The sequence below is a fragment of the Urocitellus parryii genome, chromosome X, assembly GCF_045843805.1.
Source record: "Urocitellus parryii isolate mUroPar1 chromosome X, mUroPar1.hap1, whole genome shotgun sequence".
In the NCBI taxonomy this organism is placed as follows: Eukaryota; Metazoa; Chordata; class Mammalia; order Rodentia; family Sciuridae; genus Urocitellus; species Urocitellus parryii.
Window position 1 is genome coordinate 69,090,167 of NC_135547.1, and position 20,192 is coordinate 69,110,358.

Below are 20,192 nucleotides of genomic sequence, written 5' to 3' on the forward strand. Positions count from 1 at the left end.
TTCCCTGAATCTTGGTAACCACTGTGTCATTACATTGGTGTCTGTACATTCCAGGAGAGAGTCACCTCTTTCAGCATTGTGGGTGTTCTTTGGCAAAGGTGGACCTTCATTACTCAGTATAGCCTATGAATCTGGATGGATCAGATGGTAATGACACTGGTCAGGCAAAGTTTTCTATTGGGTTCACTAGCTGGCTGGGCCACTGACTTTTCTGTTAGATTCTGTTGTTTCTGGCTGGGATTCACTGCCCAGTAAGTCCACTTGCTCAGTAGCATCATCAGGTGAAACTGTTGGGCACTGTCATCACCTTTGATTGGTACAAGTTATGGGGTATATTCTTTAGCTATAGATACCACTATTTGAGTTCTGTAACTGGATAAATCTACAGGCTAGGATCCATGGTAGGCAGTCACTTCTCATGAAACAGAAACAGAGGTTGTACATATTTCAAAAGTATATTTGAGGCTTGCTTCCTTTCTTGGTCAGAATCTTGTCATTGTCTCTATGACTGAACAAAAGTGCTATTTATTCACCCATTTGGGGGCAGGTTTAGTTCCTTTGTTCTGCAGAAATGCTCTGTAGCATCCTTCTGCCTAGATAGGGATTTGCTGACCTTTGAGACTGAGCATAGCTAATGTTTGAACTCCTGAATCAGGCAGAACTAGTTCCTGTGCTTTGGCAAAATGTGCTGTACCAGGTACTTCCCTGCCTGGATGGGGTTATAGAGTGGGCTTTAAGTCTCTATGCTGAACCACTATTTAGACTCCTGACTTGGTCAGTCTTGTCCCTATGCTCTTCATTAATACACTGTGGTGGATATCTGTCTGCCTCAGTGGGACCTGGTGACAAACTTTGAGGCTAAATCAAGTAAAGATTAGACAATTAAGTACCTTTTTCATGGACAAGTAGACCCAAGCAGCTATTAAAGTCAGTGTTAAAGAAGATACAACCATCCACTTCCAATATAATATCTATATCTACGGGTGCTTTTAAAGAATGAGGTTAAAACTCGCATTTCATTGTAGACATGAATATAAATGAAACCATATACACCAAAATGCTTTACACATTGATCTGGGAAAGATACTTTCCCTTGTCTAATGAAGAAACACACTGTTCGTATTCACGAAAGAACCTCTATCCTCTTCCAACTGGTCTCAGTCTTTTCTGACTACCCATTTCCATAAAGAACTGAACTCCCTCTAAAATATCTACAGATATCTACAAAATATTTCATCCAAAGATTCATAGGACAATAAAGCATAGAAATTGACACCCCATCACTCTCTTGCCCAATCTTCTTGCTTTTCATGTATTCATAGCATTTATAAGTGCTATTAACTGATATATTGAACATTTATTTATTTTGTTTTTTATTTACACCCTTCTAAAATGTACATTTACTATCACATTTTGTCTATTTTATTTCCTGTAATAATCTCAGTGCCTATAATAGTGCCTGGAATCCAGCAGGTGGCTCAAGAAACATTTGATTCATTGACATTTTCGAGTGAGAGAAAAAGAGATCATGCTGCTGTCTCTCCCTCTCCAAAGTCATGGGGGGTGGAGAGAGAGAGAGAGAGAGAGAGAGAGAGAGAGAGAGAGAGAGAGAATATGAATGAGAATGAATTTCAAAAATTGTCAATAAACATAGAATTTTTGGCAGAAGACCTAAACTTTTAGTCCTCCAGCCCATTATCTTGTTTGCTTCTTTCCAACACAATAGAAAGAGCCTCTGTGAATTTTCAACATTTAATGTTTCCTGAAAGTGTCATAGGTACATACACATGGATTCTGTATAATATTAAAAGAGAAAATAGTGGACCATTTGCTTAAAGTAAGCCCCTTGGCCTAGACCCCTCTACAGTGTTCCTCTTAACATTATCCAGGGCTGGGGTTGTGGTTCAGCAGCGGTGGAACGCTCACCTCACACGTGCAAAACCCTGGGTTCGATCCTCAGCACAGCACCACATAAAAATAAATAAGTGAAATAAAGGTATTGTGTCCAACTACAATTAAAAAAATAAATATTAAAAAAAAAACATTATCCATTGCCAGGTTGACCCCTTTGGCTCCATTTTAACTCCAAAGTAGTCGTCTCACCAGGGTCTGCATGACTTCTACCTGCCTCCCACTAACTTAAAAAGTGCACTGAAAGGAAGAGGAACTACCTTAAAAATATAAGCTGATAATTCAGAGATCTTGCTGACCCCTCACTTCTCCAGCACTAATTAGGTACAGGGGGCAGAGATTTGAGAATAAATAACAACCAGTGGAGCTGCTGGCTAGCCTGGCCTCATCTTGCTATACTGATTTCTCTTGAATAACTCATGATGGGATGGAGGGAGAAAAGAACCTGTTGATGGATTTTGTTTAGTTTGTATTTGTTTGTTTGTTTCTCTAGTCACTTTCTCATGGGGAAATCTGGCAAAGGAAATGAAAAACAATGTAGTGTTTTGGTCTGAATTTTGGCTAAGGAGGCATTTCCATAAGAAACGAAAAAGTAAGGTTTATTTTTCCTTTATCTTCTGATCCATACTAGAAATGGTTTCACTTCTCACTCTGGATATTAGATAAAGAAATAGGTAAGTCCTGATAGAGGGGTAGCACTCAGTCTCCCTTATGAACCCTCCATTTTTCTCTTTGCCAAAGACCAGGCCACAGCCATTTGTAATATGATCCTTAAACAGACACTTATCATTCAGTTCTAGATTTAACACTGAATGCACCTAGGCAATGAATCTATTATTATAATAAGCTGTGTTAAAATAGAATCTCAAGATTACCAGGGCTTTAAAGGCAATTGACTACCAAAATACTTCCTATGCCCTCCTTACCTAGTAATTGTTCTACCTCTATAGACAGGATGATCATTATCTCACAAGACATGTTCCATTGTTCAACAATATTACTGTTTAAAAGGAAAAAGAAATTCTTCCTTCTGTTCAGCCAGAATGACTCCCTTTCATATTTACATTTTACCTTATAGTGCCACATAAGATAGTGTAGTTTTACTTTTTCAGGATAGAAACATACTAGAGAGAAAAGTGTCCAAAGTTATGTTCTATCATGATCATCATAATACCCATTCCACAGATATGGAAATTGGGAATGAAAGTGGTTCATTGGAACACACTAACTTGGAAGTAAGGCCAATATATTTCTGGGGATGCATCTACTCGTCTTGTAACATTCCAAACAGTCCCACCAGCATATTCTGTAGGGATATGGGAAAAGAGATCACAGCTAATGATTAAACCCTTGGTCTCTTAACTGCCTTCAAAAGTGACTATTTTGGTTCAGAAAAGCTCTGAATTGACTTTATCTAATAAAGTTATATGTTTAATGCATTGGTTGATTGTCAGTGTAATGAAAAAAGAAAGAAAAGGAAAAATCAGGCAATATGATCTTGAGAAAATAAAACCCATGGTTTTTGAGCAGATACTCTAGGAAGCATAAGTGTTACCAGGTTTTTGTTTTCCTCATTACTTACTCTTCACATATCCATTTGATTAAATCCTGAGAGTGGGTTTAACACACAGGATCATACAGGAAATAAAAGTAATGTGTGTAATTGGGAATTTTATTCCTTGGTCTGACTTTGGCCTTCATTTTCTGGTTTGGAATAGCCCTCAGTCTGTTTCTAGTTACCTCACTTTATATTGAAAATAGGGTGTCGGGCTGGGGATGTGGCTCAAGCGGTAGCGCGCTTGCCTGGCATGTGTGCGGCCCGGGTTCGATCCTCAGCACCACATACCAACAAAGATGTTGTGTCCACCAAGAACTAAAAAAAAATAAATATTAAAAATTCTCTATCTCTCTCTCTCCTCTCTCACTCTCTCTTAAAAAAAAAAGAAAAGAAAATAGGGTGTCTTGGAAATGATGGTGCCCAAAATATGTTGCCAAAGTAGTAATGATTAACAATTTTAGCAGACATCTGAGATGAAAGAGAAGGAAAAAGATGAAACATCTCTTCACCGCATGTCATTAATATGATAGCCCTGTGAAGAAAGTACCCTGGTATTCTTTTTAATGATTATAAAATTGATGATCATAAGGGAAAAGTGATTTGCCTAAGGTCACTTAGCCAGTGGGGACTGAAGACAGAGTAGGTATAAAAATAGGTTCTAAGCCTATCATTGCCTTCTCTAACTGCCCACCTGATTGCTAGAGTGTTAAGTGATAAACCTTAATTGAGGTGCTTACCTCAATATCCAGATTGGAAACACTTAACTATGACAATTATGTTGGTAATGGGGATAGTGGTAGTTAGTGATTTTAAATTTTTCAAATTTATATATTCTTTTGATATTGGAAATCCAGTTTTATAGGAAACAGTCATAGGTAAGAAAGGATAGACAAATGACAAAGATGGTCTATGATCAATACAAAAGAAATAAATGCTATACTAGTTTCGGGGAAGCATTCCTCCTTCCCTCCCCCAATCCAAACCCTTTGCAAATCAATGGTATTGATAAAGGAGGGATGAAGAGGCATAATCATAGAGACAAATGAAGATCCAGAAAACTTCTCCTCTTATTTTGGTCTCTAGTGAACCAAGAATTTTAAAAAATGAGGGAAAGGACAGTCCTATCCAAGAATGGCTCTTATTCCTCATGGACCCCACCATTTGCTCCCCCATAATCAGAAGTTCATAGGTGAAATATAAAATAGGCTAAATATAAGCTAGGCTAAAGCACTGACTTGCCACTCTGATAAGCTAAAACCATTGGTTTTCAAGTCAGATAGCAAGAGCTATGACAATAATCTACTGATATTATATTGTCATACTTTTGAAGGAAACTATCAGAGGTGGCTCTTAGATGGGCCATGGGAAACAACATGTTACTCTTCTTTAATAATACACTTTTAATGTAGAGAACCAGACAGTTTATTTTTGGATCTCTGCACCTCAAATAATATTTTCTTAATAAGAAGATGCCAATTTTGAGGATCTCTGATAACAAAAAATGACGGACAACTAGTTAATCTGAGCACTAAAATTGTTATCACCATTAAGTGCCAAGCAAAAACTCTAGGCAACAAATAGGCATTTCCAAAACCTCTGTCTCTGCATAGCTATGGTAGTTACTATCTGACTCTTGCATTAAATATCTTTTCTAATAGCACCAAGAAAGGAACCTAGAGCTGTTGCATAGATCCAAATCCCCAAAACTCACCATTGACAATCAGTTGTACAGTGATGTTTTTGTAGAGGCCATGCTTGGTATTGCTCAGGGCAAAAGTGTAGTTTCCAGCATACTTTACATTAACTTCCAGGATTTTGAGTCTGTAGTTTAGAGGGTCCAGCTGGAAGGTATGGTTTACTGGGAGTGGTTTTCCATCTTTGAACCTATAACGCATGAGAAAGGAATGATAAATACAATGTTGGCCCTCTAGGACATAAAACCTTCTCCCCATAGGCTTATGCTTCATTATGGTCAACAAAGAGAATCAGAGCAATGGAACCCATTTCATCAAATTTCCTGGCTGTTGCTGGGCATGGTGACACATGCCTGTAATCCCAGTGGCTTGGGAAGCTGAGCAGGAAGATTGTGAGTTCAAAGCCAGCCTCAGAAACTCAGAAAGGCCCAAAGCAAATTAGTGAGATCCTGCATAAAAACAAACAAAGAACAACAACAACAACAAAATATATATGTGTGTGTGTGTGTGTGTGTGTGTATACATGGCTGAGGATGGCTAAGGATGTAGCTCAGTTGTTAATCACCCCTTGGTTCAATTGGCTGTACCAAAAAAGTAAAAAAAATTCTGGCTGGAGCATCTTAGTACAGTCACACTGGAAGTAAAAGATTAAAACTATCTCTTTCCTTTCTCCTAATGGTTAAATCTTTGGAAAGTATTCCCACTCATGCATCCTATATTTCCATTTCCTCACTTCTCATCAATTCCTTTATGTTGTAAAATCAAATTTTCCTCCACATCATCATTTTGAAATCATCTTTTCTAAGATTCCCATCAATGCCCTAAATATCAAAGCAAGTGGCCATTTTGCATTAATGACCTTCAGATTTCCTGGGATATCTGACCTCAGGGACCAAGTTTTTCTCTCTTAGCCTATTTTTTTTTCTTTTTCTTTTTTTTAATGGAATGCTTCATGAATTTGCATGTCATCCCTGTGCAGGGGCCATGCTAATATCTGTATCATTCCAATTTTAGTATATATGCTACTGAAGTGAGAATTCTCTTAGCCTCTTGAAACTGTTCTAATCATTATTTCTCTCTTCTTCACTGACTTGTCTTTTGTTTACTTTCCCTTTTAATATATGTGTTTCCTGTAAACACTTAAAATAATTAAGCAAACAGATGAGAGAGAGAGAGAGAGAGAGAGAGAGAGAGAGAGAGAGAGAGAGAACGAACTGAGATATTTAGATCAGAACCTACAGGTTCTGCTAATAATCTGGATTTAAGGTGCTGTGAAAATATTTTTCAGTAATTAATAATAGGAGCATAATAAATGCTTATAATTGCCCTTAAGTATATATGTGTTTATGTATGGATAGATACATAGATAAAGAATACTCTGTATTGTGTCTTGGGCTCTTATCTCTGGGTATTCTGCCTACATGTATTCATTTAACACCTGCTGATGACTCTCAGTTTACCTCTCTAGAACCTAGCTCTAGACCCATATTTCAAAATGTTCTTGGAGGAAATTCTCTAAATGAATTTATCATGGTGTTCCTCTCCTACACCCTCACACTAGCTTTTCATCCAAATGAAGCACAGGTTGTTAATAATACAACCACTCTTACATTTAACCAAATGTGAAACCTATGAATTACCTCAGATCCCTGGGCTTAGCTTCACATATCTAACTGGATACTAAACCCTGAGTATTCTGCCTCTTCAATTTTCCCCAATTTCATTCATTCTTATATTCCCATTTCCTCCTGCTTATTCATGTCTGCAGCATGTCTCACATAACTCTTGTCATAAGCCCCTATAGCAGTAGCTATTTCTCTTAGCCTTTCTCCATTACCATTGTAAATTCATAAAGCCATATTAATCTTTCAATGCTTAGCTTCAAATCTATCACTCCTTACTTCGTAACTTTGATGGTTCTCCACTGCCTACTAAAGTAAGCAATAAAAAGTACAATATTTATTTTTCTTGTTAAACGTCAGAACTGTTGTGTAATATAAGTATAATCACTCAGATTTTATATATGAAGAAACTGAAGCTTGGAGAGTTTATGTAATATGCCTGGTAGCTTGAAAAAGAATTAATTACATGTCTGCCTCATGGAAATTCCCATATTGTTTCCACCTCACCATTTCTTACCCTGATGTTCAAGGACCTGTACTAGGCTGGGTAAGACCATCTTTAAAAGTCCTTCAAAACCTTAAGATTCTGTAATCCCATAATGACCTTGGCAATTTTTCCAGACTTGTTCCCTCCTTTACTTTCAAAGAGCAAAACTCATTTTCCCAAACATAGGGGATATAAAGAGTAGGAGAAGAAAATTTAATCAAAGAAACCCACCTGTTCTTGGGAACAAGGAGATAAGCCCCAGTTTCTGAAATTGGGAGTGCCCCAAAGGGTAGGGTTAGGATTAATTTATTTTCCAGATTTAATGTATTCCTGAGTTCCCAATGCCAAATTAAGGGTCTGGTGGAAGGAGTGATTGTTAAGGGTGAGGTTTAGCAGACACAGGAATGGAGAACCTTAGAAAAGAAGGCCCACTTACCAGGTCACATTGGGGCGAGGGAAAGCATCCACTCTTACTCCTATTTTGAGCATCCTTTGCCCAGCTGTCACCTCATAAATGCACCTTCTTTTGCATCTCACATTGAGGAATGATTTTTCTGGAATCAGAAGAGGTATGGTATCAGAGGGATAAAGTAAAACTAAATCTTAACTTTATTTACTCTTCCTATGAGCAGCCATATTTTTCCAAACCTCAGGGAATAAAATTTGAACTGACAAATGTTGTTGTTTATTAATAAGGATTGGCATTTTAGGTGGGACAATTCTTTGTTGTGAAATACTATGTCTCACTCTATCCCATCAATGCCAGTAGTGATCACCAGTCATTTTGAAAAACAAAACATGACCCCTTATATTTCCAATGCCTCCAAGTATAGTACTGCTCCCAAATTGAGAATCATATAATCATGTTGGCCTTTTCCCTTGTGATATGACTATTTAGACATGTGCAATGAATGATTTCTGACCAATGAGGCAAGAGGGCAAATTAGCTAGGGAATCTCTAGGAAAAGTTGTACAGATTCTTAAAAAGGAATGGAAGTCATCAATTTCATTCTTTTCCCTGCCTTTAGACACTATCATTGGTATATATTTTCTGAAACTTCAGCAACATGCAGGGTACATTGAAGATAATGAAAGTGGCAGAGTAAAATAATGGAAGGAACCTGGCTTCAGTAGGACATTCATGATCCACTGAATCAAGCATCTGAAGACTCTACTACATAAGATAACTGACTCTTGATTGTTAAACTACTTTTAATCAGGTAGTTTGCAGCTGAAGACATCCCAGTTTACTAAAGTGGACAAATGGAATCCAAAGCCTGATAAACATAAAGAAAATTATCTTATAAACTCAGCTGTAGGGGTTTAACTGAGCTATAGCAGTTAAATTTTTTACTATAGAATAAACTCAGAATGTGACTGTATTTGAATTTGTAAGCATTTGTGTGTAGACAAATATTAGTATTTGTGGGTGAGAATTTTTGTTTGTTGTGGTGCTGGGCATTGAACCCATGGCTTATGAATGATAAAACACACCATACCATTGGGCTGCATGCCCCCCAGGCTCCAATAATTGAGGATTTTTGTCCATACCTTCAAATAAGTGTTGGAATCTGTGTGTATGCATTCCAAATAATATTTTTCTGTATAAATGTACTGGGATGAATATGGCTATTGTTTTGTTTTGTGAGAGCATGTATTATATACATATGTATTTATTAATCACCACTCCATGAACACAAGGTAATTGGGTTAAATAGAGGTTCACTTAATAATTCTTTCTGCTATTCAATTTTTAGCCACATAGATATCAGTAAAAAGAAAAATCAAAGGGCACCCTCAAACATCATTTTAGAGATAGAAAAATTAAACCTAGAGAGGCATAGTAATTGTTTTCAAGATCACACATCAAAATAGAAAAGAATATTCAAGACTCTTTATTCTCTATTTGGGACTAAGTACTAGCTAGACAAAAGATAGAAAAACATGTAAGTTAAATCACAATATTTTGCAGTATATGTTCCCTGTGACAGGGTAAAGGGACAGATTTCATATAAGCCCTGAAACAGTGGGCTGTAAGCTGGAGAAACCATAACAATGGAAGAGAAAATGCAGGTATTTCTGAGTGATTCACCATGTATAGGGGAGAAGAGTAGAATCAAGAGAAAAGTCAAGAATGCAAGGTTTACTTACTATACACTGTGATGGTAATGTTGGCTTGCAGGGCAGTGTTGTTATTTTCCTGGCAAATATATAAACCCTTGTCTTCCATGGTTATATTCCAGATGGTCAAATTACTATAGCTTTTGTACACAGGGGACCCTTGGTACAAATTCCTTTTAACTTCACAACACCTGGGTGTTGTCTTAGACTGTGGGATGGGAAAGGATGAAAATTTCAATAAAGAGTATTGAGTATTTCTAGATGTTTAAACTATTACAGGGTTTAGGAAGGAAGCCAGAGAAATTAATATAAGGAACTTGTATTTTGCCTACACTTCTGAAAATCATATATATATATATATCCACAATATGGTATAGAATAAAATATCAGTTCCTATAAAACATGTTTCTTGAAATTCACATACTACTTATTATTCAGCTTTGTTGATCTGCTAGCACTTAGCCTGGTTCTTGTCCAAGACTAGACTAATTCAGGGAGAGACAGTATGGATAAATACTATAACATTCTGAAGGAAAGATAGTATACTCACATCTTGCCGGTTGAATACCCAATCCAGTTTGATTCGTCCATTGAATGTGGTCTCTGCCACACACTGCAGGAAAAGGGTGTCTCCCATCAAAAGCCTCTTCTGGTTATATCTGATAGAGATATTTCCTCTCTTGATTTCTAGAAAATAGAGGATATGCCATAATGGTGTTGACAAAACCAGGGAAAAAAGTCTTGATTATAGAGTAGTTCTTAAAAATTTTCAATCCTTCAACTCTTTCTTAGGTGAAAACTGTAGATGCAAAATCATACCACAAGGTCCCATGGTTTAGAAAAGACCAAATAAGATTTTATATAAAATATTGCAAGATACTTGGTAGTGGTGGCAAAGGTAATCACGAGTATTTTTTTTCACTGAGCAGCTTCTATAATCCTTAGAAAATTTTTATCTCCAATTTACAAGCTTCCCCATCAGAAAGTTTTATTTCTCCTACTTATCTAAAGTCATAATGCCTTTTGGTGGCTCATTCTGCATATTTATGTGTTCTCTGAGCAAGAGGTCATCCTTGTTAATGGCCCATATCCACATTAATCAAGTAAGCAATAACATAAAATTCCAAGGTGCCTGTTATTTAGCCACAATATGCACCATTATTTCATGGTTTTGCAAGGAAAACCCTGTAAAAGGTGAATATTTATTATAGACATTGCCACCAGAGAAATGGTCTGATATTTATGAGTCATATAAGATCGCAGAAGTTAATCTGGGCTTTACCTACTGATCTATCTATCTATCTATCTATCTGGGCTTTACCTACATATATAGCTATATATCTATCTATCTACTCACATATCTATATAGATAGATAGATAGATAGATAAGTATATATTTGTATAATATATGTATATGTATATATGTATACATCCAATATATATTATGTAATATACATATTAAAATAAGACCCTAGGATCTTTTTTTTAAATATCTATTTTTTAGTCGTAGTTGGACACAATACCTTTATTTTATTTTATTTATTTTTATGTGGTGCTGAGAATTGAAGTAGCCTTGCACGTGCTAGGCGAGCACTCCACCGCTGAGCTACAACCCCAGCCCCAAGACCCTAGGATCTTGATTATCATGATTATTAATCTATACAAAAGAGAATTTAGCTGGAGTAAGTTTTATTCAAAAAGGAGGTATTCTCACAAAGCATCATGATTATATTTCCTAATCTAAACACACAAATCACATACCCAATCGCTGTGGGAGATACAGTGACCTGTGGATCTTTCCATTGACTTCAGCAATGCATTGGAGCATGCTACTGTAGAACTGATAAGAGGGCCGCATCACAGTAAAGCCTTTCCTGGGGTCCCAGTTTTGGCTTGCATAGGTGAATGTGGCAGGGTGCAACTATGGGGAATGGAAAGGAAAACAGAAAGACAAAAATGTAAAGATCTCACTAGTATTCAGTGTAACACACATGCCATCTAACCTTAAACACAGAAGAAGAGTGGTCTGTCTTCCCACTTTCCTACCCAAGCTTTCCAAGGTCTGATCCCATGCCCTATAATGAATCCTTTGTTTTCCTCTTACAAAATTAACACAGTTCTGGTCAGAGTAGATACTTGACAAACAAAAAAGGGAACCAGTGAACATTTACATAGCACTTACTATTTTTCAAACAAAATATTAGCTCATGTAATTCTCACAAAAAGGTTATGATGTTGCCCCATTTCACAGATGCAGTTCAGAGTAGATACCTTGCCCAATTGATGTTTTGTTATTGCATTGAATATCAAGACTTAGGTCTCTTCTATTGGAGAAGTTTAAAACCAAAATGCCCATTCAGTCTTCTTTTAAAGATAAAAGAACACCAGTTGTCAGTTTCCCAGGTTGCACATCTACCTATCAAGACGCCCGATATTTATTGATATTCTGTTGTTATGGGCATCCACTTTTGCCTCAGCTATGAACAAGTGCAAAAGACTTCACTATAAGTCTATAAGAAGTTGACTATAAAAAGTCTATGCCTAATATTTTCATTAGTTAAATAAATCGTATTTAATATTTAATCAAGTATATGTTCTGTGTCAAGTACTGTGACAAGTAATAAGGATCTAGCTTCAAATACAACAGACTGAATGCCCACTCTCAGCTAGTGTATGTCTAAACAGGCTTGGATTACTAAATTGTATCATTTGTAAATATGAAAATAATACATACTAATTGTGAACATTTTTCAAAAATACTGAAGAAAGTAAAGAAGAAAATAATACTAACCTATAACCCAGAAATAGCTAGGAAACAAATGAGGCATATGTACTTACATTCTCTTTTCTATGTATGTATGCATTGACACATAGTCACACACTATAAACACAATTTTAATCCTGTGTTTTCCTACTTAACATTATATTAATTAGTATATTCTCATATAACTAAAATTTTTCATTAAATATAAAATTTAATGGCAATATGACATCAAAGGAGTATGATCAAAATCATGAAATCTCTGGAAGTCTTGTGATACAAGGAATAGTTGAAGAAAAAGGAAGATTTTAGCCTGAGAAACTAAAACACTTGAGGAAAGAATATGGTTGGTAGGATTGATGTTTGGATTAGGGAAAGAGGTCAGAATAAGTTTAATTTTTTCCTAGTATATGAAGAGCTATTATTTGGAAACTTGGACTTTTGAGTATAACTTCAGAAGGTAAAATGTGAACTGATGAGTAAAAATGTCTGAGATGCATGTGTTGGCTTAATAAAAAGATGGTAAACTCTGTCACTGAAATCATTCAAATAGGTGGGATGACTATTTGTCCAGGAGGCAATAAAGAAATTTTGTGTCATATAGGAAATCTCTTTGAACTCTGAGTTTCTGTCTCATTGACTATTGATTTAGTTTTCTTATTCTTCCTAATATGTATATACTCAGAAACTTCTTTTCCTTAACTCTACAATAGGATCATCAAGCTTTACCTAATAACACAAAATTTAAGGTATAAAATATACTATGTTTCTTTTTAGTTTAATTGTAAACAATTAAATTTGAAATTTATTCTTTATTAACTCTTTTTCTATGTTTTCACATTTTTAATGGCTATGATTGGGTCAAATTTGAATTGATTACAATTAGTCACACCAAGTATGTCTTGCTTACTTTTTTTCTCTTTATTGTGTACATTCTTTTATCTTTCTTTTTTGTTGGGGGAGGGTGGTACTAGGGATTGAACTCAGGGTCACTTGACCACTGAGCCACATCCCCAGCCCTATTTTGTATTTTATTTAGAGACAGGGTCTCACTGAGTTGCTCAGTGCCTCACCATTGCTGGGGCTGGCTTTTAACCCTTGATCTTCCTGTCTCAGCCTCTCGAGCCACTGGGATTACAGGCATGTCTTTCTTTTTAGTATTATTATAATTATTATTCCATACTGATTGTACAAATGAGTGGGTTTTATTTTGGCATTTTTGCACATGCATATATTATGATTTTTAGCAACTTTTAAGTCAAATTTCAAATGTTTAAAATATTTTTAAAACTACTTTTCAACAAAATCTGTTGGGCCCCTTTGAGAATTCCTCAGCACTTTTATCATAACCTAACTATCTTTTACTACCCAGTTACTAGGTCCTCAAAGAACCCGGCAACAGAAATAGCATGAAGTAAGGGGACTGCAAACAACACCTGGAGACAAAAATACAAAATGGCTGAGAAAATAGTTAAAATCAGTAATGGAGGAGGCCCCCAAACCTGGAGTATTTTGCATGCTTCTACAGCAATTTAGAGTTTCAGGGATGTACAAAAAAAATCAGAGTTAAAAGGAATAACTCTATGTCCTTATTGTTGTACAACACTGAGGCTTCTCTCAGTGGTAAAAAGTTACTCATTCACTTAATTAAGCCTACAGACCAGTGCATCTCAATGGGAGGGAGTAGGTTCTCCTTACAGGAATTTGGCAATATTTGGAGACATTTTTGGTAGGTGCAACTGAAGGAAGTTGCCATTAGTATCTAGTGGGTAGAAGTAAGGGAAACTAATAAACATCCCTGAATGCACAGGATGCCCCCATGCAACAAATTATCTGATCCTGAATGTCAACTGAACTGAGGTCAAAAAAGTCTTATTGGATTCTACTTCCAAAATCTCTATTCTGCCACTTCCCTTCTCTGCTCTCCTAAATTAGATCATCATCTACAGTAGACAGTAGAGGCTTGGCATTTTGGTTGCATGTGATAGGATCTTCCCCTCGTTAGTGTCTTTATTCCTTCTTATAATGTGGCCCACCATCCTCATCCTCACTCCAGAACTATGTACTTTGTGTGGCATTTGCATACCATTCCTGCCTCTCTGACCACAGTGAATAGAGTAAAATTGGGGATTAGATTCTAATTAGAGTAACCAGAACCATCCTGGGGATTATTTTCTAACTTGGGTTCAGATAGGGAATACTTCTCAGCTTATCTCTAGGAAGAAAGATACAATGAACTATAGGTTAATACAGATAATTTGTGAAAACAGATCTGTGATATTAGAGAAAGGAGCTTCAGGTGAATACACTAAACTATATTCTACCCCTTGAAATGCATTTTGCATTTTGCCTAAGCCAATTTGTGTGCATTAGGATTTGATTAAATTTCTGTCATATTTAATCAATAATCCTGAATACTACTTCATTTTTTCATACTACTTTTTGTGTTCCTTACCAAATTCTTCACTTAATGTGCTTCTACTTGTCATAAGCTCTTCAGTTAAAACTGCCCTAGGCAGTCATTCCCTTTCTCCTTGGCATGCCTATTTTCTCTAATACATACAGGCCCAGCATTGGGAACTTTCCGTGGCTCTCCTATGGCAATAGATTGCCCAAAGCACATGACCTTTCCCTCTGCTCTGCTATGAAGGTTCCTCATAGTAGCTCCAGAGATGGGCATAACCCATTAGAAACTGAACAGGCTACCTTTAATCTTTTTTGGAGAAGAACATTCTATGGAAGGCCTTTGATATGTCCTGATATAACCAAAGCAGGTGTGGGCTCCATTTTGCCAGGAGCTCAATCTATTTCATAAGCTTGCCCATTCTGTCCCCAATTTTGAAACTACTTTCTGTGTTCTATGTTTTTTTCTCAGTTTTATTTATCTTAGTTTTTTGGGGGGTGGAGGGGTACCAGGGATTGAAATCAGGGACATTCCACCTCTAAGCCCATCCCTAGTCCTATTTTGTATTTTATTTAGAGACAGGGTCCTTCTGAGTTGCTTAGCGACTCACCATTGCTAAGGCTGGCTTTGAACTCACGATCCTCCTGCTTCAGCCTCTTGAGCCTCTGGGATTACAGGTGTGAACCACTGCTCCAGGCTCTCTTAGCATTTATTTCTCAGCCAACCCATTACATCAAGGGAAACCCCATTTCTACCACCCATGGGGGGCATGGGCGGAAGATCAATATGTTGGACTAAATCAAATTGCATTGAATTCTACCTAAAAATAAGTTGTTTTCCTCTTCTATAAAGTTAACTTTAGTTAATCAATTAGTATGGGGAAAACACCCTGTATACACTGTTGGTTTGCTTACTTTTGTTGGAGTTATACTTCAGGAGAAAGGGAACCCTTCAAGCTAGGGATATGGCTCAGTGATAGAGCACTTACATAGCATATGTATGGCCATGAATTTCATCTCCAGCACTGCAAGGGACAAGGGGGATATTTCTCCCTCCTTCACCTACTGAGTAACACTGACACCTAGCAATGAGATGGTAAAAGCAAAAATGCAAAATAGCAAAACCAATGTTCCTTGAATAACACTGGTTATTAGAAGTTCCCAGGGAAGAGTGAGCCGAAGGCCTGAACTGGCTGCTTAGAGAATGAAAGACTTCAATGTGATCATGGAAATTGTGACATTGAGTATACAATGGCCTGCTAAATGACCATATGTAGGTTATGTATTTTAGATCAGGGAATGTGAAATACATAACCAATACATCAAACATCAGCTCTAATGATCATAATTATACTGGTACTTTTCACCTGTACTACCTATTGCATTGTATAAAGTATAAATTCACATCTATTCTCTTAACAAATAATCAAAAATTATTATCCAACTTGAACTCCAAGTTTCCTCTTTCATAGCTCAGAATTCTTCTTTGTGGGCTCACAGAATCTGACAGATGTTCCTCAATTTCACAGTAGCCAAGCTTTAGGCTGAATGTGTTATTCAGTGCTTTGGGATAGATTCTTTAGCCAATAGTTCCTTAAATGCCAGTATCATGTTAAATGTTTTTCCCCTAAATACAATAGTATCGTAATAAGCTAACTTGAATTATGGGAACTTTTGATGAGTTATAAAGAAAGTGGTATATTATGGTTCCTGTCTAGGAATCCCCTTTGGATAGAAGGGGGAGATTTCTAGATCCCCTGAAGTTGATTGATCTTAATAAATCTTAGGGGAGATGATAGGTAAGGCCTTAGAAAAGCAAATTCTGGCAGGGCTGGGGTTGTGGCTCACTGGTAGAGTGCTCACCTAGCATGCATGAGGCACTGGGTTCGATCCTCAGCACCACATAAAAATAAAATAAAGAGGAGTAAATGAAGGTAAAATAAGATTTTTTTTTTAAAAAAGCAAATTCTGGCTATACCTCTACTAATATTCCCAGACAGCTCATGCTATGGAGGTGAACCCATTGTTTAGTATGGTTTAATTTTAGAAAAGGAGGCTTGGAATTAGGTCAGTCACTTCCCTATTCCATGCTTCCTTTTGGCATAGGACAGAGACACAGTGGCGCCAAGTCTCGTCAAACATTTGTTTGAAGGGAAAAAAGGAAGCTTGGTGAGTGGACCAGGTCATTCTCCCTGTATATTAGGTGGAGCGAGGATGAGGAAGCCATCCAAGCACGTAGACTCTATCACAAACCCTGTCTTTCCCTCTCCACCCTTCCTGATGGAACACTAACTCCTTCTGGACTGTGTCCTAAAGACATGGGACATCTTCTTTTCCCTTTAGAAAAAGCTAATAGAAAGTCCCAGGGAAGTGTTGGAGGAGCACGTGAACTGGATACTCACAGGAGAAAGGACTTAATTGTGATGATAGAGACTGCTATACTGAGCATATAATGACCTGCTAATGACGTTAGGGACAGATAGGACTTGGAAGAGGAGTACTAACCAATCAAGATAGTGTGCAGTCTACAGGAAGTACCTAATAGACTCCCAAGATTTTATAGAGCCTGTTAAAGTACCTTCTTCCCACGAGCTTCATCAGCACCTCATTTATCATATCAGCTGGTGCTGCAAATACACAATGTCCTGGCTACCCAACTCTTAGCCTTCACAGATATATTGCAGTGAAGGGGTATTAGGGAAAATCTTGACTCTCCTTTTATGGCAGGAGAGTAAGAAGATCATTGCATGCTACTGTTGGAGGGTCATAGCTTTGTTATTACAGAGAAGTTAGAAGAACCTAGTAGCAGAAGAAGAATGTATCCAGGAGAGGAGCAGATGTATATGCCTGCCCTGAAGGAGACCACGAAGACAATACCTGGACAAGGAATAAAGATATCCAATTTTTACTTTTGGCTATGACCTTCTAAAATATGGACTTTGAGCAAGTTCTTTCTTTTTTCTAGGCCAAGGGTCCCTCATATGTAAAATGGAAATAATAAAGCAAGCTCCATTTACCTCAAAGGGTAGCTAACTGAGCAGCTCAAAGAAGATGAAATACATAAATGTGTTTTTAAAATTGTAGCAGTGTTATGCAATTGTGAATGCTGAGAACTTCAGGAATGTTAAGGTGATCCATCAGGGATATAATACCCCATTCATAACCAATATTGATTTGACTGATGAAGCTACATCTCTAAGTTACCCCTTCGTCTCTTGTACTCCTCATGTGTCCCACCCCAAATTTTCCAGTATTTTCTTTCTGTTTAAGAAAGACATGTATTTACTCAGACAATAAAATTTTAGCTTTACTTCTTGTTTATAAAAAACTCCATGAAGGAGTTGGGGTTGTGGCTCAGAAGAATAGCACTCGCATAGCATGTGTGAGAAATTGGGTTCAATTTTTAGAACTACACACAAATACTCAAACCTTAGAGCTCTAGACAAACTTTATATGAAGTCTTCACAGGTCCTTAGACATCTAGAGTGAATCAAATTCAAGAAAGAAACACATTTCTTCCAGAAAATGGTTCTGGCTTCTGGGAAGGAGAGACCTTTCTAGAATGGCCTAAAATATAGACTGAATACAATAGATGATTACTCAGGGGCATCATAGTAACTATCTACTTCCCTCTAGTTTGTGCAATCCTCTTGTGAAAGCACTAATTCAAGGCAAAATAGTAGCATATCTATTTTTTATGTTCCACTCCTAAAAGGTAGACATGACACAGTTAGGGCCAGTACTAAACATGAAAATTAAAAATTCTCCCCAAATATCTTTATACTTCCTACACTAGAAAGTGGCAAGTCCCTGAGACCCTGACAATGCAACTTACCAGTTGAAGCTTAACATCAACATCAGGGGAAGTGACCCGGCACGGTACAAGTATCTCTTCAGTGTCAGTAAACACAGTGATAACAAGAGGTATATTGTCGTAGGCCTGCACAAAGGTCTGGTTGTCATCTGCAGGGGTGAGAAATCATACTACAAATGGAATTGTCATCAGGATAAGATTTCCTAGGTTCCTTGTATATAAATTTCATTATAACTACTTTTTTCTATATGGGGGAAAAAGGCTTAGAACATTAAAAGAACTCAGTAAAGAACACAGCCAAAACTTGAACTGAGATCTTGCACCTCCCATCCAAGATTTTCTGCACAAAGGCCAGGAAAAAATACAAGTCTACTCATAAAGATCTAAGAGAAAACCATTATAGTGGTCTTAATTTCAATCTATTGGGCTATATAGAAGAAGTAAAATCTCTCATCTACCTCATGGGCCTTCTGGCATATATCTAAAATTCCTAATTGTTTTCCATGTGAAGTGTTTTAAAGTCATATGGGTTCTCTGGCACTTGAGCCAAAATGCATAGTAATTAATAGATTAGGCATATGATGTTTATCTGGAAAAGATAATTTATTTAAATATTATGTGCCAAGTAAAATTATTATTAATCTTTAATAAATGAAAATGTATTAAAATGAGCATGAATGTGCTCATTTCACCCACTTTGCCTTCCCATAGGACTCAGACTCAGTTTGAGTGGGTACACACTCTGTAAGTATTTCTCATGTGGTGAAAAAATATAATGTCGATATGAGAACATATGATACTTCAAAAAAATGAGCCTTCAGTCATGGATCTTAAAAAAATGGTTTTGGTTGCCTGTATTCCTACCATTTCAGTTTTACCCCTGTAGATGGACCTGATATGAGACTTTTTTTTATTCTGTACTATATCATTCCTTAATATGTCCTTGAAAGTATTTTATAAATAGAAAATTTTGCAAAAGACAAATTAAAGATTTCCTTATTCTCGACAGAAAGGACTTATTTCCACAATATAAAGACTCTTTATGGCATACTCAAAGTCAAAATCATAATGGATGGATAAAAAATAAGTCATTTCCTCCAACATCAATAACAAAATAATTGTGTCCACTCTAACCACTAGAGTGGCTAGGTAGTAGATTGCTAGCCAGAGCTACCATGCAAGAGAAAGAAATTAAAGGAACACAGAATAGGAAAAGAAGAGGACAAATTATCTCTGTTTGCTGATAATAAGACCTACGAAGATGGAAAGACCTCCCATGCTCTTGAGTAGACTGAATTTGGTGAAAATGGCCATATTACCAAAAGTAATATATAGACTCAATGCAATCTGCATCAAAATACCAATGGCATTTTTCCCACAACTAGAAAAAATAGTCCTAAAATTCTTATTTAGGAATAAAAGACCAAAAACAGACAAAGCAATACTGGGCAATAACAGTGTTCCTGTTGGTACCACAATACCTGATCTCAAATTATACTACAGAGATATAGTAACAAAACCAGCATAACATTAGCATAGAAATAGACATGAAGAACAATGAAATAAATAGAAGACACAGAGACAAATCCACATAGAAAGAATTGTATGATCATTGGTAAAGGTACAAAAAGCATGTTGAAGAAAATCTAGCCCTTTTAACAAATGGTGCTAGGAAAACTGGCTACACATATTTTTAAAAAAACTAAATCCTATCTCTCATCCCGAAGAAAAATCAACTCAAATTGGATCAAAGACCTAGGAATGAGACCAAAATCACTGCAACTGCTAGAAGAAAATATAGGGTGAACACTCCAACATATC

General features: G+C 36.7%; 1 protein-coding gene and 1 non-coding gene across 2 annotated transcripts in view; both read right to left on the bottom strand.

Moving 5' to 3' along the window:
• The window catches only part of LOC113199412 (vascular endothelial growth factor receptor kdr-like), a 308,409-nt gene that overhangs the window by 198,395 nt on the left and 89,822 nt on the right, over window positions 1-20,192 (bottom strand). Inside the window, exons 5-10 of the mRNA XM_077793590.1 lie at window positions 18,393-18,520; window positions 11,155-11,314; window positions 9,944-10,080; window positions 9,424-9,601; window positions 7,709-7,826; window positions 5,181-5,353 (exon numbers count right to left, since the gene is read on the bottom strand). Coding sequence (XP_077649716.1) covers window positions 5,181-5,353; window positions 7,709-7,826; window positions 9,424-9,601; window positions 9,944-10,080; window positions 11,155-11,314; window positions 18,393-18,520 — 894 coding nt within the window. The remainder of the gene's footprint in view (window positions 1-5,180; window positions 5,354-7,708; window positions 7,827-9,423; window positions 9,602-9,943; window positions 10,081-11,154; window positions 11,315-18,392; window positions 18,521-20,192) is intronic.
• LOC113199418 (U6 spliceosomal RNA) lies at window positions 6,098-6,201 on the bottom strand. Its single transcript, XR_003302958.1, has one exon. It is a non-coding gene; the product is annotated as a U6 spliceosomal RNA (small nuclear RNA).